The 25,082-nt window shown below is 43.6% G+C and overlaps 1 protein-coding gene across 1 annotated transcript in view; it reads right to left on the reverse strand.

The window, feature by feature from the left end:
- The window catches only part of Prune2 (prune homolog 2 with BCH domain), a 258,384-nt gene that overhangs the window by 13,649 nt on the left and 219,653 nt on the right, over positions 1 to 25,082 (reverse strand). The window contains exons 11-17 of the mRNA XM_057779958.1: positions 24,115 to 24,315; positions 15,240 to 15,413; positions 12,789 to 12,797; positions 9,325 to 9,427; positions 8,635 to 8,766; positions 6,315 to 6,401; positions 1,255 to 1,353 (exon numbers count right to left, since the gene is read on the reverse strand). Coding sequence (XP_057635941.1) covers positions 1,255 to 1,353; positions 6,315 to 6,401; positions 8,635 to 8,766; positions 9,325 to 9,427; positions 12,789 to 12,797; positions 15,240 to 15,413; positions 24,115 to 24,315 — 805 coding nt within the window. The remainder of the gene's footprint in view (positions 1 to 1,254; positions 1,354 to 6,314; positions 6,402 to 8,634; positions 8,767 to 9,324; positions 9,428 to 12,788; positions 12,798 to 15,239; positions 15,414 to 24,114; positions 24,316 to 25,082) is intronic.

Consider the following 25,082-nt stretch of genomic DNA (forward strand, 5'->3'; position numbering starts at 1 on the left):
AGTAAATATTTTTTAAAAAAAAATAAAGAAAAGCATGTGGACATTTGGTGACAGGCTAACCTCGATTTGAACTCTAGTCCCATCTCTGCCTGGTTCCTGTTCCTACTTCCCTAAGTAACTTCTTACTAACTTATCTCCCTGGCATCTGTTAAAATGGGGGTTAAGATGAGAGTTGAGTGTGCTATACAAACACGGCTCCACAGTAAGAGCTTCCACAGTAAACTTCCACGTGTGTGCTACTGAGACGCTTTGGATGCCCTCGTTGGAGGACTATTTTGCTATTTTCTGGAGGGAGATATACAAGACTTGTATTTCCTTGGAGTTCATGATCAAGTCCCTTTCAAGTCTAATGAAACAAACAAACAATCAAACAAGCAAGCAAACAAAGAAACAGTTAATCAACTGTACCAAGAGTCAAAAAACCAGGATGCACAGAGGACTAATAATTCTTTGCAGTGATTGACCAGATAGGAATATCCATTCTCTAACATCTGTCTTCAAATTCCAGTTTCAAATGCTGTGAGTTAACTTTTGTTTATGTTTTGTTTTTCGAGACAGGGTTTCTCTGTGTAGCTTTGGAGCCTGACCTGGCACTAGCTCAGTAGACCAGACTGGCCTTGAACTCACAGGGAGATCCGCCTGCATCTGCCTCTCTTCAGACGTAATCTTGACACCCACACAGCACATGTGCTTTTCACCCACAGGGTGGTCCTAGGCAAGGGGATTATTCCTCGCCACCCACCCACTTGTCAAAAGAGGCTCTCTATCCAATCTTCCGTCCAAAGGCAATCATGAGGACAAGGGGAGGGGTCTTTGAAGATAATCGTTGTTTCTTTTTATCTATTTTCTGGGGTCATATAGACAAATTACTTATGAAGAAAGAAATCCAAATTATGGGAAGATGTTAATGTAAAGCAGAGGATCACAGGTGTAAATACTCCAGTTAATATTACATACAGGCTGTCTCCAGAGTGGAAATATATTTCAAGGTAAAAACGTCAATCAATAGCTAATATCAGTTCAGAAAATATGATCAAAATATATTACATGAAATAAAATTTTCTAAAGTCAGACACTAATCATTAAAAGTTGTGTGAAACCAAGCATTACCCTACCTGAAAGAGGATCTGAGAGAATAGGCGATAGCAAAAGCTTTATTTATTAGACAATATTTCCTTTAAAAATAAGATGCCATTTCTCATTATTCTAGATGTGACTGTCTTCCTAGCGCCCCCCTCCCCCACAACGACTTACTTGATGATGCTCTCGGGGATATGGATGCAGTCCATGGGGATCAGCCCACTGAGCTCAGACAAACTACTAACGTATTTAATTTTACTGCTGAATTTTGAGCTGAAAGAGAAAAAGGAGAAGAGCCTTTACATCGGTTGTTATGTTTCCATCACAAAGCCATGGTCTCGTCCTGGAAACCTTCCTGGGAATCTTTTCTACATTATTGGCAACAGGGCTCTCACACATGCTAAGCATCCGCTCTGCCGCTGACCTGTACTACACCCACATCCTGAAATCTTGCGATGCTCAAGCTGGACTCAGCAAGCTTGCTGAGCAGAAAGGATAACATCGTCTCAGCTGTGATGATGGACCAGAAACTGCTTTAGTACCATTTTTTTAATGTTTTATTTTTTATTTTTGAGAAGTTCGTACATGAGCCCTGCATCTCTATCATGCCTGTCTCTTCCTCTCCACTTTTAACTCTTCCCTCCCTACCCCAAAGTCAAGGTCTCTTCTTTATGATTGTTATACAAATATATGTTTATATACACATATATGTATGTGTGTGTGTATATATATATATATATATATTAGAAATAGTAGAAACAGCAGGAACCACATAACTATTTTTTAATTGATGAAGGATAATATCTATTTCTTTTATAAAAGCAGTTGCTTGAAGTACCAAATGCTTTGTGGAGTAGATAATCTGTGCCAGGTAAAACATACCACTTCATATACTCACTTGGCTTTGTTTTGTAGTGAAAACATTTAGAAGCACCCTTCTTAGAAATTTGAAAATATAAAGGAGTTTTTTTTGTTGTTGTTTTTTGTTTGTTTGTTTGTTTTAATCAATGGTAGCCTTCATGTATAAGAGCTTTCTTGAACTTTCTTATTTTCTGTCTGTATTGTGTACTCTTGGAGCATCTTACGAAACTGCCCCTTGAAGTTACCAGTCTCCTCTCTACTTCTGTAAGTTCCATGCTCTCAGGTTCTACAGACAGCTCTCCCTCACCATCTGTGGGGGATTGGTTCCAGGAACCACCGCCGACCCCCAGATGCCTCAGATCCTATATGCAATGTCAAGACCATGCAGGCAGTGGTTTGCTTGTTAAGGGGGAGTGGGGGGGGGGGAGAAGTAGTAAAAAAAACAAAAGAAAAAGTGTGTATTTTCAGAGATTTTTCACCTGTTTAATGTTTTCTATCAGTGGTTGGCTGAATCTGCACCTGCGGGCCCCCACAGACGCAGAGGGAAAAATGAGAAACGCAGAGTACCTGAAACATCTGAATAGCATACAGATGCTTAGTTCAAATGGAGAATCAGTGACAGGGCAGGCGCCTGGCTGCATTGTGCAGCCATGTTTACCTTTCTGAAAGAATCACCCCCTTTCCCACAAATACAGAACTATCACTAGCAGATGCCCAGTCTTCTCAGGGTTTCCATGCCAGGATTTAAGACACAGAGATCTGAGCTTGGACAAAGTACCTCATGGGAAAACAGAAGCACCTCTCTCCAGATGGCTCTTCCCCACCCTGACACACTTGGGTCACACTGGATACGAGTTTTGAATAATCTTACTTAGTAACTTTTTGTTTATTTTCATTTATATTTATTAAAATTTTTCCATACACTGTATTTTTATCCTGATTTCTCCTTCAATACCTCACACATCCTCCCCATCCACCTGCCCATCTAACATCATGCCTCTCTCTCTCTCTTTCTCTCTCCCTTTTTCAAAACAAAACAAAAAAAACCCCAATGCCTTTTGTCTTGGTTGTGTTTTCATTGCCTCTTGTTTACTCTGAGAATCAAGCACCCGCTGCTGCTTTCGTGTTTCTTACATGGTTCCCCAAATGAGTAACTCAGCCAAGTTGTGTAATTTGTCTGTGTCTGGTTTGTCCTGAGGACTGGGGCATAACTATGAGATTCAGCAAGCATTCGTCTTTCTGAGCTTGGCTCCAGCAGGTGGCTGGTAGCAGCTCCTTCTGAGATGGACTGAGGGAGGAATCCCCAGTGACCCTTGGGCCTGGCTACAGCTCATCATCTAGAGAATTCCTGTGTGCAACTGTCTGCACTCTTGTCTCTCTGATTTTCCTCCATTACTTTTAACTCTTTCTTCACCTTCATCCTGACCAGTACCAAAATGCCAACTATATGGAGAAGTTTGAATAAGAAGCATTTTTTTTTCCTACTCAGAGAGCTGTTTGGAACACACTGATATCTAATTCCAGGAATTTCTTTCCTTAACAGAAATGTCTGGTGGGAAATGGCTCACACGCGGTTGCACAATGAGATGGTCAACAAGGGAACCACGTTCTCAATGCAGAGTTGTACTCTGTCCACTAGAGATGGGATAGGCTGAGGCCATTCTCGTGGAACGGTGACCTTTCTACTTGTTCCTACGTCCTGTCTATATCTCTCTGTTTTTATCTTTTATATAGAGTATGTGGTTTGAATGAGAAATGTCCCCTATAGTTTTGGGCATTTGACCACTTGGTCCCCAGTTAGTAGCATTTTGGGGGCGGGGGAGGTTTAGGGTGGTGGAGACTTGCAGGAGGAAGCACGGTACTGTGGACAGGTTTTGAGACTCAAAGCCTCTAGTTACTTCTAGTTAGCTCTTTCTGTCTCCCTTTTGTGGTTCAAGACGTGCACTCTCAGCATCCCGTTCCTGTCGCTGTGCCTGCTGCTTGCTGCCGTGACTCTGTCCTGGACTCTCATCCCTCTAGAAATGGCAGCCCAATGAAATTCTCTTTTCCCTAACTTGTCTTTGGTCATGGTGTTTTCTCATAGCAACAGAAAAATAACTAAAGCATGGAGTTACATTTAAGAAATGTTTTGAGCATTGTGTGTGTGTGTGTGTCTGGCTAGCTCACTGGCTCTCTGTCTGTCTGTGTCTGAGTGTGTACAGTGCATGTGCCATGTGTGCATTTGTGGAGGGGTGAAGCTGACACCAGTGTCTTCCTCCACCTGAACCTGGAGCTCACTGATTAGCTAGACTGCCTGGTCAGAGTGCGCTTTCCCTTCCCCTGGGATCCTCCTGTCTGTGTCTCCTAGCACTGGACCTACACGCATGTGCTGCCATACCCTGATTTTTACTTGGATGCTGGGGTTCAAAACTCAACTCCCTCATGATTCTCCCCATAGAGATGGCTTCTGCAGCTGTGTTCAGAGCCTGGGACACCTGAAAACAAGTCATGGCGAGAGAAGGGCTTTCCTCTCTCCTCCTGCACATGGTATGATCTGATTGCTCATGTTGCCTCTGTTCTCTCGTAGAAATAATGAGAGTCTCCCTCTGGGCTCTGCTCCATCTGCTCAGCTACAGTGAAAGTACTGGGCTACAAAAGAAATTCACATGCATTCTATGAAGCTCTCTCGTGCCCTGTGGTGTAGAGATCTAAGGACTGAACACTCTTGGAGCTGCCTTGGCAGGCTACAGACGGCCTCTTTGGGAATGTAGGCAGCACCAAGAAATGGGTGTAAGGTGGAGAAAACCATAAGACCCGACCACTAGTTTGAATATAGGTTCTTCAGAAACTTCATATATTTCGATTTGCTGTTTCCTTGATGCAACTAGAGTTGAATTTCTGTCACTTAAAACCAAAGAACAGGGCCCTGTTTATTCACGTGCCCTACTCCAGGCCACTAGATCATAGTTCATAACACTCAAAAAAAAGGCAGCTCATTAAATTCCTCATGTTTTAGTCAATAGTTAATTTTTGCCAGCAGAACCCTATTGCTCAACTATTAGAAGTCAGGAATGAAAATATCATAAATATCATAATATTTAATATTCTAATCATTGTAATAAATACCACTCCCTCTAAAAAATCTGGAAGGTACAGTAAAAAAAAATCTGTTACATGTATATGTATATATACATATATATAGTGTCTATCTCTCTCCCTATATATATAGACACATACATATCTTATATTTATTTTCTCCAGAATATTGTAGTTTTAATGAGAAATTTATTAATAACTTTTTGTTTGTATTGTTTTTCGAGACAGGGTTTCTCTGTAGCTTTGGAACCTGTCTTAGAACTAGCTCTTGTAGACCAGGCTGGCCTCGAACTCACAGAGATCCGTCTGTTTCTACCTCCCGAGTGCTGGGATTAAAGGTGTGTGCCACTGTCATCCAGATAAGAAACTCATTAATAATTTTGAGCCAGGAAAATGTATTTATCTATCCTGATGGTCATGTGAGACTTTATTCTATTTATAAATGTTTCTGGAAAATAAATACTGTTCCAGTCACTTAACTATTTGAAGTTTCCTGTATTATGAACCATATTTTGCTTTCTTCATGGCCCCAAACATAAAGTCACAGAGCACCTAAGTCCCGTGCTGAGGAGTCACCAGACAGAAACAGTGAATCTTGACACTGAAGCCCAAGACGGCTCCAGACTGCCCCTCAGAACCACCACTCAGCTTGGCTGCCCGCACGGTTCTTGCCCAGGAGAAAGGACACACGTCAGGCCTGTGCTTTCTCCTTTCCTAGCCGTTAGTGTCTCATGTCACCCAAATGTTTTATTTCTTACAAAATAACCTATCTCCTCACAAGTACTGGCTAATCCTCCTTCCATGTGGCATGGGACTCTCACAGTTTCATATTCCACACTTACAGGAAGCAAGTTAGAGGCCAGGTTTTGCAATGGTTGTGGAAAATACTGATATGACTTAATTATTACTTTTGTTGTTGTTGTTTTAAGAATTTGCAGGGCTGGGGAGATGGCTCAGAGGTTATGAACACTGGCTGCTCTTCCAGAGGTCCTTAGTTCAATTCCCAGTAACCACATGGTGGCTCACAACCATCTGTAATAAGATCCAGTGTTCTCTTCTGGCCTGCAGGCGTGCTGATGGCCTGAAACTTGTCATCCTCCTGCCTTAGTCTCCTGAGCCCTGAGATTACAGGTGTGTGCCATCACATCTGGCCCCTTTACATGAGTATTTTTCCAGGAAGGCAGAAGTCTGTTAAGTTTTCCTGGATTCTCCTAGCTTACAAATCCTCATCACAGGAAAGTTCACAAACTCTGAAAAGACGTCATCATACAGGCATCTTGAAACCGTCACAGTTATACCTTATGAAAGGTCGCGTCACCGCAAGGATCGTTCTGATGAACCAAGATGGGTGGACAATGATGAATGACTTCAAGTTCTTGCGCAACCTGTCTTGACGAAAGAAACAATTCTATTGGAATTGTTGGAAACAGAAAATAGATCTCAAATGAGACTCCATGAAGTTCCTGGGAGGAGTTCCAGGAAAGTTACAATTTCTTGTAGATGTAGAGAATGTCCAGGGTTAATCTTTAAAACGCCTTTTATTTTCCCTCTCCCACTTTCCTCCACCGTGTGTGTGTGTGTGTGTGTGTGTGTGCGCGTGCGTGCGTGCATGTGTTTATTCACACAGGTATATGTGTAAGTGTGTTTGGACTCCTGTAGAGAACAGGGGTCTCCAGTGTCATTCTCCAGGGGCCATCCACTGAGACCAAGCCTCTCACTGAGACCCCAGGTTTGCTGATCAGACTGATGGCTGGCCAGTGAGCTCCAGGAGGCTGCTTGTCCTGGCCTCCCCAGAACTAGGTTTACAAGCAGGCACCAACAACACCTATGGGACTTGAACTCAGGTCCTTGTGCTTGCCCGGCAAGCATTTCATACACTAAACTATCTCCTTAGCTTCCTGAAATAACTTTTGAGACATAACTTGACACTCAGCTCTCCTTCCCCCACAGGCATCAAAGCAAATGTGAAGGCTGTTACTTCTACAGTATACAAACTCACAATAACTGAATATTTTCGCTTAATGATGTTTTTCAGTTTTCTTAGCCCTATCTTTGTTAACTTGAAAAGAATATGCCTTCAACTCTCTCTCCTTCTGTTCTCTCCCAGTGTACACATGGGGCTTTGCCTCTCTCCTCCTCCTCCTCCTCCTCCTCCTCCTCCTCCTCCTCCTCCTCCTCCTCCTCCTCCTTTTCCTTCTCTCTCTCTCTCTTTCTCTCTCTCTCTCTCTCTCTCTCTCTCTCTCTCTCTCTCTCTCTCTCTTCTCTCTCCCTCAATAAATGTTTTATGGCAAAAAAAAAAGAATATGCCTTTAATAACAACTTAGACTATTCATTGTTTGCTTATTGTCTTTTGTTTTTGAGATAGGGCCTTGTGTAGCTCAGGCTGGCCTCAAACTCCCTGTGCAGCTAAGAATTACTTCTAACTTGATCCTCCTGCCTTTACCCCTGGAAACAGGGATTATAGGTGTGTATGTAGGTAATGAAAACAGAGCCTCATGCACCGTAGGTGAGCAAGCTATATCCTCTATCCCTTCACAATTTATTTGGTCTGACTAAGCCTTATTTTGTTCTTATATATAAAGAAAATTTGCCATTTTAATAATTCTTGTTTTCAGGCACATTTTTCAGTATTAACAATGCTACTTGGGCCTGGAAAGATGGCTCAGTGGCTAAGAGCACTGACTGCTCTTCCAGAGGACCCTGGTTCAATTCCCAGCACCCACATGGCAGCTCACAACTGTCTGAAATCCAGTTGCAGGGGATCTGACACCTTCACATCAATGCACATAAAATAAAGTTAAATAAACCATAAAAATATTTAAAAAAAAAAACAATGCTACTTTATTATGTTGGATCATAAAACAAAATTTAATTCAACAACAATCACTCTCATGGCATTATGAAAGAAGCCTCCTCTAAGGGGGTATAATATATACCATAAATTATTAGTTTTACTATTTTAATTTTCATATATATGACAATAAAGTTTGTCTGAGCAGAGAGATAAGGATTTTGAGGAAGGGGCACACAAAGGCAGTGTTGGCTTAGCAGACACCTTGAACTGACGCAAATATTGAAATAGGAATACAACGGTTTGTAAACCATCATAACCCTAGTGCAGTGGTTCAACCTTCCTAGTGCTGTGACTCCCGACAATACAGTTCCTCATATTGTGGTGGCCCCTGACCACAGTTATTTTTGTTGCTACTTCATAACACTAATTTTAGAGAGGAGCAGCATCTCAGTTCCTAAGATTGTCAAAAAGATGTGTCTTCTGATGGTTGCAACCCACAGGATGAAAACGGCTGCCCTAACACATAAAACAGTAGCTAGGTCACATGACACCACTGAAGGCTCATAGGTACCTACGTTTGTCCACTCAAGTTGCACGCCTGCAGTCTAGAGTGGACTAGACCTGCCAGATTCAGGGCTAACAGTTTGCTTTGCTTAGCCTTAGGCATCACGCGACACTTTCCGTAATATTTTTACAACTTACCACCTCATGTGTGAGTAACCTGCTCTCTCTAAGACACGACTGTATTATATAGAGCAGAAAAATATTAGATGTGAGAGCCAGTAGGGAGTCAAAACAGTGACTAAACGGTGGCGCCCACGTACCGTCTGTCAATCATCTGGTAACATTTCTTCATCCAGCCCAGCCCTGGCATCTTCCGCCTGGGAGTCGCACCATTCAAGTACACAATCATGTAGTCTTCAGCCACCATCAGCTCTAAGGTACTTATTACATATCTGATCACAGAAAGGAAGAGAAACATTCTCAGTTCCCACATGAAAGATTTCATTCTATTGACACCATAATTAAGTGACATTCAAATTATAGGGTGAATGACATCGAAGGGTAGGGGTGTGTGTTATCTCTTTCTCTTGAGAACAATGCGTCAGCATTGCCCTTTTATGTGTATGTGTGCAGCCACCCTAGAGAAATTCGTGGCTTTAGTAGGTGACATAAAAAATGTCAGGAATGTTAACAAACATTAAGGGCAACTCAGATTAAAGGAGGGCAAAGGTCAGTGACGGCAGTTTTCCCGTCACTGAGAACATGCTATCAGAAACAAAACAATCCTTAGCCCAAAGGAAACGTTAGAAAAGTTTTAACCATAGTTGAGACTCCACTCATCTTCTTCTCCCACTATTCTATAGACAAGTCCCCTAGAGCAAGGCTCCTTGACAGAAATACTACCGGCTTCTTATGGAAGGCTTAGGATGGGCTATGCCATGTACCTGTGCAATTAAAGACCCTTTATCAGCCATCACATGCCCACAGATGCCAACCCAATCACCACTCACAGGAAAAGGTTTTCCATGACATAGTGGTAATCCGCTCGGCTGCTGTCTGGCAGAAAACAGGCAGCAAACACAATGATGGCATTCAGGCCGTCCCCATAGTATCCTGGGGACAAATGAAAAGATATGTGTAACTGAATGAAATCCCAAAACAAGGTCATATCGCTCCTAAGAAGAGAAATCTGACGCCTTGTCCACTTTGTGCGTGCATATAAACGAGATATATCATAAAATGAGTAATCATGTTGAGGCATGTTCTGTACATATATACATATGTACTTATCTTCTAGTGGTTAACATGTTTATATAGACAACACAGGGACTCATAAGTCCCTAACTTAAACAATACTAATTTATAAAAAGCTAATTTATGTAAAATTTCATTCTGATGGCTGAGACAGCAGTTCTATTAGACTCACATTGGTTCTTTAAGATTTAGTTGGACTGTGACAATTTAGTCAGTGAATTGCCAATTCAGTCCCAGACCAGCACACTCCAATAACCAGGATCCAGTAGGAGGCATGCAAGATACCTTTATTTTGATTTCCAGGCCTAGTCATTTGTAGTGATCCTGGATTCTCTGGCTATAACAGGAAGTTCAGGAACACATGGTAACTTCTGGTCAGGCCCAGAATGACAGCACAGAGTCCCCAGTCTCACATCTTAGAGAAATCAGTGAACTGATAAAAGGGGCCTTCCTAAATTCTCTTGTGCCCTATGAAGATATGTGTCTTTGGGAAAACTTGAGAATCATTTCTGCATGAGGGGGTGGGAGGTGGAAGGTGCTGTTTGCAGGTGGGGCTGAGAAAAACAGGATCTGTGAGATGCAAGTCAATGCACCACTCAGACTCTGAAAGTCGGGGAGTAAAAAGAAAGAAACATCTCAAGACATCATCTCCAGCTTTTGAAATAACTGATGTAACTTCAGCATTCCCCGCCCCCATCTTTTCCCCACAAGCATTCTGTTTTCTCAGAACTCAGCTCTGAACCTGATGGCAGGCGCTGGTCGACGACCTGAGGGTGAAAGAGAATGGATAAAAGATGTTTCTGGTACTTAAAGAGGAAGACGATGCCCCGATTGCCGTTGGGGAAGTGCTGGGGATTGAACTCAGGGCCTCACATATGCTAAACTCGCTCTCTAGCACTGAGGTACCCTCAGCCTTGGTCGGTTTGAAATAGGCCCATTTGTAACATCAGGAACTGAGCCTAGCGTCTTCAGCATGCTTTCAACCTCCCCACTACTGAGCTACCCCTCGAGTCCTCAGTCTTTTTATGCAAGCGTTTGCTAAACAGTCAAGCTCACCTTGAACTCACTCTGAAGCTCACGTGGACCTTTACACTTGCAATCCTTATGCTTCGGTTTCCAGAGTAGCTGGAGTACAGGCGCATACCACGGGACCCTACTTAAACTTATTTCTCTTATTTATTTATGAATTTATAAATTTAGTGTTTGATCGGGTGATGTATGCACAAACATGTTTCCTGGCACACCTTATAGAGGCCAGAGGACAACTTTTGGAAGTCAGTTCTCTCCTTCGACCATAGGGGTTCTGGACACGAAACACATGTCAGCAGGCAGCTGAGCCACCTCACCAGCCCACTAAATATCCACAGTCTACATACCTGTCTTTTACATCGTACTGTTCTGAGTTTACAGTCATTATATAGCGATGCCCTTGGAGCTCTGAGCAGGGCAGGACAAGAGTGGTCCTAACCCTGACCTCATTCTCCCAGTATTCAGTGTGTTTCATTTTCCTTTCAGAGCTATGACTATGGCTTTGGCAGTGACATTGCAGGAAAATGTTGGTGGTAGATTTGGATGGCTCCCTCTTGAGGAACAGTTTAATAAGCTGTCCCGTCCAAAGACACCCATTATGACTCTATCACCAATAAAGCAGAAAGAACGGGGCTAAAAATACATCCAATGGTCAGTGTGACTAATTTGGGGGTGTTTAACGCCACGTATCTCATAAAATGAGACGTATGTTAATATTGTATTCGGTGCAGTATATCTGTGAGCCAGTATCCCCTCAGCTGGGCGTCCTGCTCCAGTGCCACTGTCCACCGGCTTCTTTTTAGAAAGTTAAGAGGAAGGAAATCTCAATGCAGACATTTTATGTCAGGAGTTCTTGTTTCTGAGGACTCACAAGTAAATGGAAATCTACAAGGTATGTAGAAGCGAGCCGACATGAAGACATGCAATTCAGACAGCACAGGACAACACAAGTGTCCAACACAAGAGAGTCAACGCCACAGTCCTAGTGGGAAACCCAGCATGAGCACATCTCTCCAAACACAGTGTCGGCTGTGGAGTCAGAATCATTGCGCTCAGGACTATTCAGTTAAGATTCTGCTTCTGGAAAAGTGGGATTCTTAAGAAATGTTAGCGAGCTCAAAGTGCCGGAGTGCACTGCAGTCTAACAAAGATGCAAACAGGGACCACTGTCTAAGTGAGGGATTAGCTTTGTACAAAAGATGCTTAAGTTTACAAACGAAAGCAGCTCCGGCATTTGGGGTAGAGGAGCTGCAGGAAGAGATGGGGCAAAAACAAAAGGAAAGAAGAGGATGGGAGGCGATTCAAGAAAGGCAATAGAAGAAAAGGCTTGCCATGTGAAAGTGTCCCCAGACTGTGAACGGAATCTCTGAAGTGAGGATTTGGATACATTTGGAAACCTGCTCACTGGTGAGTGAGTAGCTAGCTCATAGGCAGGTCCTATCTCAAACAACAACAACAACAAACAAAAAATAAACAAAATAAAACAACAAAATTTACTGGGCAAGAGCTGTAACTAGGGTGAGAAACTTTGCTTTTTAGTCCTCTGCGCAGACGCTTTTTTGAGGACCAGCTAAGCCCTCAATTTCCACCTCAAATAATGCCACTTTTCAGAGAAAGTTGCCTGTTGGTAACAGCACAGTTCATATGAATTTGGTTTGTCTGCCTGTTTGTACTGGGGATTGCAGCCAAGTCTATGTACTGCCGTTGAGCCACATTTACGGTCTTACTGTTACATTTCGTTGAGTCAGGGTCTCAATAAGTTGCTCGGGTTGTCCTTGAATTGCTCTATAGCCTAGGAAAGCCCTAAATTTAGAACCCCCCGCCTCAGGCCCTCAAATAGCTGGGATCGCGAGCCTGGCTTGGAGTTTGGTTGGTTTAAATATTTAATTGGTCAGACTTTGTTCTCATTAAACAAGAGGTGGGAGTAGGAAGCATGGTGGGGGGCGTGTCAGCAATCCCACCGCGGAGCCTCCTGGGGCCCTAGGGAGCACAGATGGCAGACCTTACCTGAGGTGACACAAGAGGCATGAAAGAGATGTGACACAGTTTGCTGGCCAGCAAATGGAATGGAGAGAGAAGGAAAGGTGTCACAGGTGCAAGAACAGAACACGCACGCGCGCGCTCACACACACACACCAGCCAGCAATTCTTTCCGGGCTCTTTTGTCCAGCAACAGTGCAGGGAAGGTTACCTGAGTCTCCTAGAGTGAAATAAGAGAAGTAAAAAGAGAACAAGAGAGGAAACTCCTTGTTAGCATCCTTCGGTAAAATTGCTCTTGGGTATTCGGTGAGCTTATTCTCAGTTTTAAGTTGGAAAACTTTCAGTTCTGGCTTCCACCTGACCCCATAACATCAGCTAGGTAAAACCAATCATCATCCTTTTTCTTTTTTCTTTGTGCTTTTTTTTTTTTTTTAGAATATTGCTCATGGGACCACAGGATGTGAACATTGGCATCATCACAATCTGCCACTTGCAACTGATGAGTAACTGAGGCAAGAGACAGGGGAGGTACCAAGGTCAGCAACCCCAAACTCAGCTTCTGACGTGTGCATAGGGTGTCTATGCTAAGGTCACCAAATCTGAAGAGTAGATTACAAACACAACTCTGAACACTGGGCAGCATCTGACTATGGCCCGATTTCTTCAAGCATCTGATGGCTCCCCCCTTGCAATTTCCCAAACTGAACCCCACCAGGAGCTCCTTTGGGGCTGACAGGAAACATCTTCAGAGCAGTACGGAGCACTGAAGCGAGACTCATGCTCAGTGTGTTGTCCGTTCTGACATGCTCACCAGAAGCCAGGCTGACAAGCTTGGTTGGCAGCTGAGATGCTTGGGCACCAGAGTCCAGGGGAGTGATATGACTGTCTCACATGGAAGACTAAGCTTTGTCAAATTCAGAAGTAACATCCGAGCGAATTTTACTTAAGAGCACAAAAGCTGGCCAGCATGTAGGAGGAGGTATCTTCTTAATAGTGGGCCGAGGGTGCAGCCAGAGGCGTATTCATGCAGTTGGGTGGCTGAAGACGACTGAGGCAGAGCCAGGGAAAGGAGAGGAACGTTTTCTCTTCCACACAAACTGGTAGTCACTCAGACAGAACCCAGAAGCACACAACATACTGTGTGGAGAGGAACAAGTGCCAAGGGAAGGAGGTGGCGGGGATGGAGCTCAGCAAACCAGGTTCCCGTGAGGTCACAGATGGACATTAACGAGACCGTGGCAGACAGAGACAGTCCTGCCCACCAGTGTACTCCCGGCGACCACCCAGTCTGATTCCAATGGCTTGGACACCAGGTCACCCAAACCATTTGATTTGACTGAACTTGAGAAAAATCAAGAGGTGAGTGTACTAAGGTATCAAGACGGAGTTTACAGTGGAACTGGGCCTGCTCTAAGGCAAAGACCTTAAGGCAAATGTGCACACACCATCACCATGTGACTTTGATTTACCCTGGCAGACTTTTCTATATTTCCCACGGATTTTAGAGAAAGCACAGGCTACTTTTACAGTCAATCTTCATGAGGCTTGTTTGTTTTTGTTTGTTTACTTTTTACTACCCCAAAGCAAACCAAAAATATTAGAGGGGCACCACGAAGCATGCCGTCTATGAACACTGGAGGAGGGCTTGGGGGTCTGTTCTCGTCCCAATGAGGGGCTGAATTTATAGTCCTCTGTTAGTCTCCACAAGCTTTGCTCAGCTTCATTTCAAAGGGCTAAAGGAGAGAGTCCTCCCACAGGGTCCTACTGCTGCCCACGGCAGCTGCCACAGGGCCAGGCTGTCATCCCAGATTCCGCAGTAAGGCAGGAAATACAGAAGTTGTGGTCAAGGGATCCCAAGGGTATTCTTTTTCTCTGTCAATCAGTTGCCTTGGGTAGCCTTGGTGCTCATGGGAGAGAACAGGGCATAGAAAGGAAGGGGAGAGATCTACCGGGAGAGGAAGGGGTGACCAAGATCCTTGAGTGCATACTAGAAGGCAAATGCTACGGATCTGATGCAGATTAAGAAGGGGTGGGGGTACGGTTCAGTGGGAAAGCCTCCGCATAGCGTACGCAAGCCCCCGGTTCCAAGCCCCAGCACTGAGAAACAAACTCACACTTAGTTCCTAATTCTCATAAGGACAGAGAGGGCATTAACAGCAATAGCTGCCTTGTGAGCTTGCATCTTTTCTTGGATGGCTAGGTGGAGAGAGGCCTCAAGACCGCAGGAAAGGGTTGCATGCAGCAGACAAGTCAAATGGCCAGTGATGTTTTCTGAAGTCAACAACATTCAACGCAATGCCTGTGTTCATCTGACCTTTGTTCTGAGTCTTCAATTTAATCAATGCTACATATGTGCCTGGAGTTCCCAGGTAAACACACTTTCCCCTCTTCTGGGTCCCTTGCTAAAACAGAGGTTTTTGACTATCCCAAATGTAATGTGGCTTGTAGGAGAATAAACTTTTGGTAGTGGAAATAACTATGGAGCTGAGTCTAAAGAGATGTATTGGAGCCTCTGAAGGGGACTGGACGCCCCTCCAGGGCTGCGGTCTTCCTAATGACCATATCCTACATGCCGAGAATTCAGTTGAACCCCACATTTGTTTCCCGATGAAAAGCCTGGCTTGCTCTCCCCATCCCCCAGACTTGCACAGATCTTGAGTACCTCCATGAGAAATGACTCTCCTGTAGGGCTCGATGACCTTCATGTCAATCCGCTGTTCTTGCTCTCCAATCACCACCGTTCTCCACAGCCGGTTGTCTTCTCGCTCCTCTTCGGCTGTGTACTCTGGAATAGACTCCGACTCCTGACCAGAGCTTCTGTTGGCTGTGGCGTCTTCTGGAAGGGAAGCACAGAGCGGGACTGAAGCAGCAAGACTTCCACAGGAGAAGCAGGATAGAGAGTGGATTGGAAGCCAACTCTTCCTGCAGAGTCACCGGCTGGAGCTGCGTGCTAGGAATGGTTCATTAGAGTCGGACAGCAGCCTGACCGTACAACACCTACCTTACAGACTGAGGGAAGAACCAGCTCCTCTCCTAAGCACATGCTGAAGCAGGAACAGTCGAGGTTAGAGTTCTGGTACCAACTCATCCTTGGTCAGACAGGTTAAATACTATAGCTCTTTCTGGTATGGTGATAAATCAGGACCAGATAGATACCTTTAGCTTGCTGAGGCCATCTCCCCTGGTTGCCGGCTGGTTGCTGGGAGTATTGGAGTGCCTTTACTTAATGACACTACCTCCTCGATCTGTTGTAAGACTCTAAGAATAGGGATGAAACTGAACCCCTTGTACTGTTGTGAAGCTAGGGCACATGCTTGTACAGAAGACCGATAATATGACCCACACATTGTTCCAGAATATGCCAGAGTAAAGATTATACACTGTATGGGAAACAAACAACTTTGTAGACTGGAAATTTCCTGACAGCTTTGAAACTTTTGGGTTCATGAAACAACAATAACAACATAAAACCCCACTGACTATTCTTTGGTCAAAGTTTATTCTTATGCATTCAAAATAATAACCATGTACACTAAAAGGCTAGGCTGCAAGTGTTAGCCATTTCTCGCAGAGGCATCGATGAACCTTAGCAAAGGGTGTTCTTCACGGCACCAAACAATCCCTGTGACTCCGAGATAAGGCTGTTCTTATTTCCACATTGTGGGAAAAGACCATTTAAATGACACTGTTTTTGCCTTAGTTCCTCCTGTGTCACAGTGACAAGGACAGCAGGGTTGTGTCTCTCACCCACTGGTATCGGCACGGCAGTAGATGTTAAAATGGACATTACACCAATGTGGATATCGGTAACAAAGCTAGCAATAAATACAGCTGATGCTTGCACCTCTGCAAACTATCCTAAACTACCGATGTGCCTTGAATGTGACTCCCAGTCTGAAGAGGCCGTGAGCTCCTGGGGCTAGGAAACTCTGTCCGAATCACCTTTAATATTCACCTCACTGACATGTCCGACAGTGAGCGTAGAAACCTTCTCAGAATATGCAAACTCCAGGAAGGTGAGTGGGTGGATGCAGGAAAGCTTGAGCAAGCTCTTGAGACTAGAGATAGTCTATAAGGACCCACAACACAGCACTGCATCCTGCTGGAAGATTCGGCAGTCACTACATACCCACAAGTACCTAATTACTCAGGACTCAGAATGGGAAACTATAGTTCAGCTGGGAAGCCAGCCTGGCCTTCTTTGCCAATAGTAACAGCCACACCACCCACACAGCCCTGGCTCATTTTGGTTCCACTATGGTCCCAGCAGCACTCAGCAGCTTGTTAAGGATGGAAGGCAGCAACCTCGGCTTCTGATCAAGCACCATGTCACCTGGGCAGACCCACTGATTTGTCTGGCACTTCTTCCTTCTTCTTTCTTTCTGCTTGGGTCGGGAAACTTAGCTACTAATCCCAGCTCTCTTGGGCTCCATATTTCTCATCTTGTCCCTGATACCTAAGAACTCTGGGTTCAGACATAGTATATCTTCTGATGTTCGTGTATACATGTGCCCTTGATATCAGTAAACTCACGACTCTCCAGAGCCTCCATGAACTTCCATGAGTCTAAGGTTCAGTGAATTCAAAACTCGCCAAAGTTGTTTGGTAATCCAGCCTGCTCTAGTTTATCCCTGGTAATCTCTGTAGGGTGATAGTGAGGGGGTGTTATGTATCTATATCATATATATATATTAATTCTGCATGATATATACATATGATATAGACATGGTAAACATATACATAATGTACATATTTCCCACACATGCCATGGGATAATGCTCTTGTTCACTGCAAAGATTTGTCACTAGTCTTAGTTTAATAAAATGCTAATTGGCCAGTAGCCAGGCAGGAAGTATAGGCGGGGTGACCAGACTAAGAGAATTCTGGGAAGAGGAAAGGCAAAGAGTCAGTCACCAGCTAGATGCAGAGGAAGCAACATGAGAATGCCTTATTGAGAAAAGGTACCAAGCCATGTGGCTGAATATAGATAAGAATTACGGGCTAATTTAAGTTGTAGGAACTAGTTAGTAATAAGCCTGTAATTTATAATTAATATAAGTCTCTGTGTTTCTTTGGGACTGAACAGCTGCAGAATTGGGCAGGACAGAAGCTTCTGTCTACACACATATATGTGTATAGATGTATACACATATAGACTCAAACTTGTATCTACTCACATATTAGCTAAAACTGGATCATAAATCTAATGTAAAATAAGTAAGCCATAAAACTCCCAGAGACAATGTAAGAGAAAATCTAACTGACCTTGACATAGAGACGGTATTTATATACGTATATATTTGTTTGTTTTATTAGGGCTTGCCACGCTACCTGGGCTGCTGTAGAGCTTATGGACACAAGCATGCCTCTTACCTCAGCCCCCTGAATAGCTGGGCCTGAAGGTATGAGCCACCAGGCCTGGGTCTGCAACTGGTGACTTTTTAGATATAACACTAAATTCACGGAATAAGTAATTGACAAACTAGACTGTGTTAAAGTTGACAACATGCTCCATGAAAGACAGCACCAAGAGAAAAAGAAGGCAGCTACAGACTAGGAGAGTGTATTTATAGAGTGCAAGTCTGCTAAATGATTATTATCTGGAATACACAAAAATGTTTAAGACTTAATAAGAAAATGAACTATTTGATTAGCAATTAAGTGGTACAATGGTGTTGGGGGTTGTACCTCAGTAGTAGAGTGTTTTCCTACTATGTACAGGGCTGTGTTTGGTTCCTAGCAACACACACACACACATACACACACACACATACACATACACACAGACTCACAAAAGAACTGAGCACACGTCACCTCATCAGTGGAGGTATAAATACCAAGGAAGCATAAGGAAAGATGTATGACATCATTTATCAACAGAGCATTTTTAAAATGACACAATAGTGAATTATTGCTATGAATAAACTACTATTTCAAAGGCCAAATCCAAAACACTGACAAGCAGCAAACTAGTGAGAATACAGCACACTAGGGACGCTCGTGTGTTGACAGCGGGGACGGAAATGTTCCAGGAACTTTGAAACACAGTTTGGAAGTTTCTCATAAATAAGCTCCTATTAATACAAAGTCCAACTCCTTTGCAATTAGCCAACAGAAAGGGTATTTCCAGATAGAAATCTTCACAAGTAGCTTCATTTATACTTGCCAAAACATTGAAGCAACCGAGATGTCTGCACAGGCACACACACACACTCAGCACACACACGGGCACACACACAGGTGCACCCATGCACATTTTCCTACTGTTTCTTGTTCAAAGGTGCGTGATTATTCACTTGGTATAAAAGTTCAGGATCAGACTGTTTTTGAGGAGTTAGTCCTAATGTTTCAGAATTTGGGAACTGTTACATACTGTGCTTCCATCTACTTCCTTTCTTGTTGACATAAATTGGAAGGAAAAAAAAAGAATCATTTAAGAAACAGGGGGAAGGGATGTGGTTCAGAAGCAGAATGATTGCCCAGCATTGGGATGGCAGGGGAAGAATGGCAGGGGTGTGGGGGAGGAAAAGGAGAAGAAGAAAAGGCAATAGATGGAGGACAGGAGAGGGGTAGAAGGAAGGAGGGAGGAAAGAAACAAGAAAGGGAGAAAAAGAGAGGGAGGGAGGGATGGAGGAAAGGAGGAGAACAATCTTCAGATCAGTTTAATGACTTGTTCATGTCATGAAACCGATAACACAAGTCAGTGGGCAGTAAAGTGCTCTCTTCAGCCCATTGAACTAGCAGTACCTTCCTGATCTTAATAATTCTGTTATAACTTTATGAGCCCTTCTTTATTTCCCAGCTATTGCAGATGTGTTCAGAGCTTATCTAACTCTCCCCAGGTCCTCCACATCAGTCCTCAGCATCATCTTCTCCTCTTCACTAAGAAGTTGTCCTCAGACAGTTAGATCTTCATAAGAGAGGCGTCAACCTCAGCCTTTCCTCCTGGCTTTCTGAGATGACTTAGCACAGGCACTCTTGAATGCTCTGACCACAGTGCATGGGCTCAGCGTGGTCTTCCCATGGGAGCACACACCTGGGAAAGCTGCCTGGCTTTCTACATCATGACACCTCACGGATGACAGAAAAGCTGTCAGAAGGTAAGATGCCTGACATTTTCTGGCTTTAGCAAAGACATCTAATACACAGCTTAAGAGGTTAAAGTCCCCCTGGTGATAAACAACAGACAGGAAGTTAATTTGGGTGTAAAATCTCAGTGTAGGGGCTAGAGAGATGGTTAGGCAGTTAAGAGTGCATATTGCTCTTATAGAGAAGACCCAGGTTCGGTCTTGCACTAGGTTCTCAAGCACCCGTAACACCAGGTCCAGGGGATCTGTCTACCTCTTTTGGACTTCACTGGCATCTCTGCACACAGATGTACATATTCACATGTATACGCACAGAAGGACAGTTAATTTAAAAAATGGTAAAAATAAACCTTCTAGAAAATCTCAGTGTACAAGAATACAAAGAAAAAAAAATTGTTTCAGACATACAAGCTTAACACATCACCACTTGCACACCAAACATGGAAACAAGAACTTGATTTCATAAAGCTGGCTGCCTGTTGGTGCTGAGAAGAAGGGATGCTGAATGGTGTGACTCTGATTGAGAGGATGCTGGCGTGCCTGTCAGCAAGAATAATGTCATCAACATTAGAAAAGCTGCTTAGGTGGGGTCACTAAACATCACTTGGGGACCCTGACAGTCTAAAAGCATAGACACTTCGTCTTTGATGTTCTTATCAGAAACACACAGGTCAAGTCCTTTTCCGTCTTCCCATGCCCATGATAAAGAGACTTCATCATGCCTGAGTTAGTTCTGGATTGTGAGAAAAGTTACGGTTGGTTTGGAAAACAGAAAGAGGTCAGCATTTCCTTCTCGATCTTTGAGTATTTTGCTTCTATGGTTGGTATCATGAAGCAATGAAAGCAAAATCAAGATTGTCCTTCATATGAACAACTAACCCCCAAGCCCTTCATTATCCATGTAATTCTGATTTTGTTGGCACAAAAATCAAGCCTTAATTATATTTCCCAACTGTTTGGACACAGCTATAAATGAAAACTGATTGCAGGGGAACAAGTTGCATCTTTTGATAGAGAGATTAAATTGTTTTTCCATAAGCAAACTGGCAATGTTAGGCAAATTCCCTGGAAAAGTATTTGGTCATCAGTTACTAAATAAAAGAGGGGATGGGTGTAAAAATCCTTGAGGCTGTAAAGGACAGGTACGCACATCAACAATGTGACCTAAGGAAGTACACATGGTGTGGTAGTTTTAATGCAATTGGTCCCCATAAGCTCTAGGGAATGGCACTATTAGGAAGTGTGACTTTGTTATAGTAGGCATGGCATCGTTGGAGGAGGTGTCATTGTGGGGGTGGGCTTTGAGTTCTCATGTATGCTCAAGCTATGCTCAGTGTCCAGACCACTTCCTGTTGCTTGAGGGTCAAAATGTAGGACTCTCAACTCCTTTTCCAGCACCATGTCTCCCTGCAAGCCACCATGTCACACCATGATAACAGACTAAACCTCTGAAACTGTATGCCACCCCATTAAACGTTTGTCCTTTGTAAGAGTTGCATCGACCATGGTGTCTTTTCACAGCAATAGAAACCCTCACTAGGACATGCGTGAGCTTTCACCCTTGCTTTCCTGTATGCAGGCTCAGTTTAGGAAAAGGCGCCCTCTCTTTTTCACTCTTCAACCTATCTGACAGGGAAGCAGCAGCAGCAGGAAGTCAACACAAGGCTTGGTTTGAATGTTGTCTCAGCCCCTTACAGATGTACAACTTTAGGTAATTGTGCAACCTCTCTGTATCTCTGTGTTCTCAGCTACAGGGTGGGAAAACACTCTGTTTTACAGAGTAGACATGAGGCCTATAATAATTATCCCTACAATACTTGGGATAGATGCTACATATTCCAGCAAAAAACTACAAAAGTGACCAATTTTAGCCAGGCAGTGGTGGCGCACGCCTTTAATCCCAGCACTCGGGAGGCAGAGGCAAGCGGATCTCTGGGAGTTCGAGGCCAGCTTGGTCTACAAGAGCTAGTTCCAGGACGGGCTCTAAAGCTACAGAGAAACCCTGTCTCAAAAAACAAAAACAAACAAACAAAATTATGACCAATTTTGAAAACCTATACTCAAAGTATCCGACAGGCAGACTGGCAATTTACCTGTTCTCCTATCACTTGACCTTTTCTTGAAAAACAAAATAAAACAAAAGTAAAACCAAACCCAGGAGGAATTTAAAAAAAAACAAACACTCCCCTTTAGGATGTATGATATGCTGGCCTCAACATGCTTACTTGAAAAACTCCCAAGACACGAAGATTGTAAGCACTTCATACACTAGGTCTAAAATGTATTTCTATTCCTCTTTTCCTCTGCAGTGGTTATCCATGTCTGCTGTACAGAATATAGCCACTCACACAAACTCTGTGTTTCTGATGGTTCCTACTTTGGCTTGCTTATTGGTTTGTTTATAACAGGGCTGGGATACACACACCTTTCACTTGAGATCAAAGTGAATTTTAGAATTCAACAGACATTAAAATCTGGCTCTCTGAGTAAGACCTAGAATAACTGAGGTCATTAAGCTGCCTCTTCCCACATGACTATATCAACTACCTAAAAACAGCCATGTCAGCAAGTGGCAGCCTTAATTACCGGCTTGCTCCGACACCACCACTTGGCTTGACAGATTTACTATTTATAAATAAGAGGCTCAGAGGCGGTGTGACAAAGCTGTCCCTAGAGACAGCAGAGCAAAAGGCAAGGGGAGGGAGGGGCCAGTCATAGCTGTCCTCAGTGCGGTTTCAAGTCAGTATATTAGCCAGAGAAGAGCTGGGACCACAGGGGGCAACGGGACTAGATGGAGGGGTGAGAGCAGGCGGGATGACTCTGGGGTGGCAGGGAAAGATACCAATTCGAGATGTTTTTTTACTTTATGTTTGTGTATTTTTAATGGTCAGATCAAATATCCGGATTATTACAATCAGCTCCCAACATCAGTAGATTCAACCGTCTGCAAGTAGAAGGTACATGGGGGAAACTTGCATTTGTATTGAATGTGCACAGAAGCTTTTCATTTTCATGATTCCCTAAAATACACATTTATGTCATATTAGATACTGTGATTAGTCTAGAAATGCTTTAAAGTATATGGAGGAGGTATGTGGGTTACATGCAAATGCATATACATGTAAGGGACTTGAATAGCCTTAGATATCGGTGTCTGTTTGGGGTCTTGGAACCTATCCACTGCAGGCCACATGTGTGAAGAACCCTACAGAAACCCATGAGTGGACAAAAATGTAGCATAACTCGATGTACGCACAATAAGATGGCAATAGTCCTATACCTACTTCTACTATTATTATTCTTTTTTATAACTTGAGGGAACAAAAACTTAACCTATGTCAATCTACAAAGGTCCTGGATGTTTTCCCCATGGCTCAATGACATTGGGATGACTTAATCAGCTAACTGGCAGATTTCCCAACCATATTCTCCCGTGAATGGGATTTCCTGTGTCTAAAAGCCTCAGCATCCTTTAACCACAGTGTCTCTTTGTGAGACCACAAGAGCTTTTTCAACAAGGAGTAGTAGTTAGAGCCAAAAGTCTCACTTTGACTTTCAACTATAATTCCAGGGAAACTTCCTGGCTCTAAGCGTAGCTAAAACGGCTGTGCTGCTAGAGGAAGCAAGGACTCTGTATCTGTCCGCATTTCCGGACAAGCTAAGTGTCACCAAGCAGGAGAAGGGATTTGCAGGAGACTAGCACGTCTGTCATGGCTGATGGTCCCGAATCTGGCAAGCTTTCATTGCCTGTTTTTTACCTCCATCAGCCCACACCATCCCTTCTTCCTTCTTTTGGTTTGAAGATACAGCATCAAACACCATGGAGTCTCTTCCCTGAGGAAGCATGCATTCTAGTGGGGACAATCCAGTAAGCATCTCGGTCAGATAAGCAAGCAAATCACTAAATAACAGTTTTAACAAGGGATGTGCGGACAGTAAAGGAACCCTGGCATGGAATGTGAGGAGCTGGGGGTACACAGGTGGGGCACATCTGTCACAGCTCGAGTCTCGGAAGGCTCGAGTATTGGAAGGAGGAGGTGGCACCTGTGGAGAGATGTAACTGGCCATGGAAGGGTCTAAGGAAGTGAGCATTTTAGACAGCGAGAGTGTATATAAAGGAATAGATTACTGATTCCTTCTCTTTAAATTTGGCGTTCCAGATTCCAAGTCTCTTTCTTTGTCCACACCACTTCAGTTTTCCTATAACAGTGCAGGGCACAGTGTAGGGATTCCACAAATGGGTAAGAGTTGCCGACGAGTAGCCTCTGGGGACCCAACCTACTCCATCATACTCTAAACTGCCAAGCATGGACATCCCAGAGTAAGGTTCAAAAGAGGCTTGAGAGTCACGGAAAATAGCCACTTGCACAAAAATGAAAGATTTGTTTGTAATGTTACAAAGACAATCATTTATTTACATAACTTTGGCCTCATTATCCAGCAACTTACCATGACCAGTGTACTCAAAAGAATCTGCTTCATCGGGGGTATCGAGGTCATCCACATTGATGTCAATCTCATCTGGACTGTCCAGGTTATCATCAGAGAGAATCGATCCTTCACTTTGGTCCAGAGAAAGGTTGATATTTGGGGCTGTGAGCTTGATTCTCCGAGAGTGACTGCCATTGAGATCCAGGGAATTTGGAGGTTCTAAAGAAGAAAGTAATAGCAACATTAGGTCGCACACGTAGCTCTCAAGAGTGGAACTGGACCTCAAGGGAAAAAAAAATCCTAGCAAGGGATTTAGATCCTACCCCAATATATCCCTTATGTCCTTCCTTCCTTGTTGTTTTATAAGACAGAATCTCACACGTAGCTCAGGCTGGCCTTGAACTTGCAACCTCACCCTCCAGTCCTGGGATATAGGCATGAGCCATTTGGATACTTTTTCTAAGTTGATGTGTATATAGATGGCCTCGGACCTCCCTGGAGCTAGAATTACAGGTGGTTATAAGCCACCCAACATAGGTGCTAGGACTTAAACTCTGGCTCTCCCGATAAGCAGGAAGTCCTTCAGCTGCTGAGCCATCTCTCAAGCCCCCTCTTCCTGGATTCTCTTCTAGAAAGCGTCCCTCAGTGTTGGCTTCCATTCAGCGTCTCATCCGTATGAAAGCAGGACTTGGGAGATGCTGCTATCTGGGTAGGAATTTCGTTTTTTTTTCCTTGTTTTGTTTCTCTGTTTAGGTTTTAGAAGTCAGTAAGCTAGAATACTAAGCTAACTTTTATGGAATTTATTGTACACCAAAACAGTTAAGCATATATATTGTCTTATGGTTCTTGTAGATGTTATTACTGTATAATGGAGGTTAAGAACATTGATCTACTAAATTCTCAGAAAATGCCAAAACAACTACATTATCTTCAATAAACTTTACTGTTTTAAATTTTTTAAAGCCTTAAGCCCATTCTTTGGACTC

This window comes from Chionomys nivalis, chromosome 8 (assembly GCF_950005125.1).
Source record: "Chionomys nivalis chromosome 8, mChiNiv1.1, whole genome shotgun sequence".
Classification (NCBI taxonomy): Eukaryota; Metazoa; Chordata; class Mammalia; order Rodentia; family Cricetidae; genus Chionomys; species Chionomys nivalis.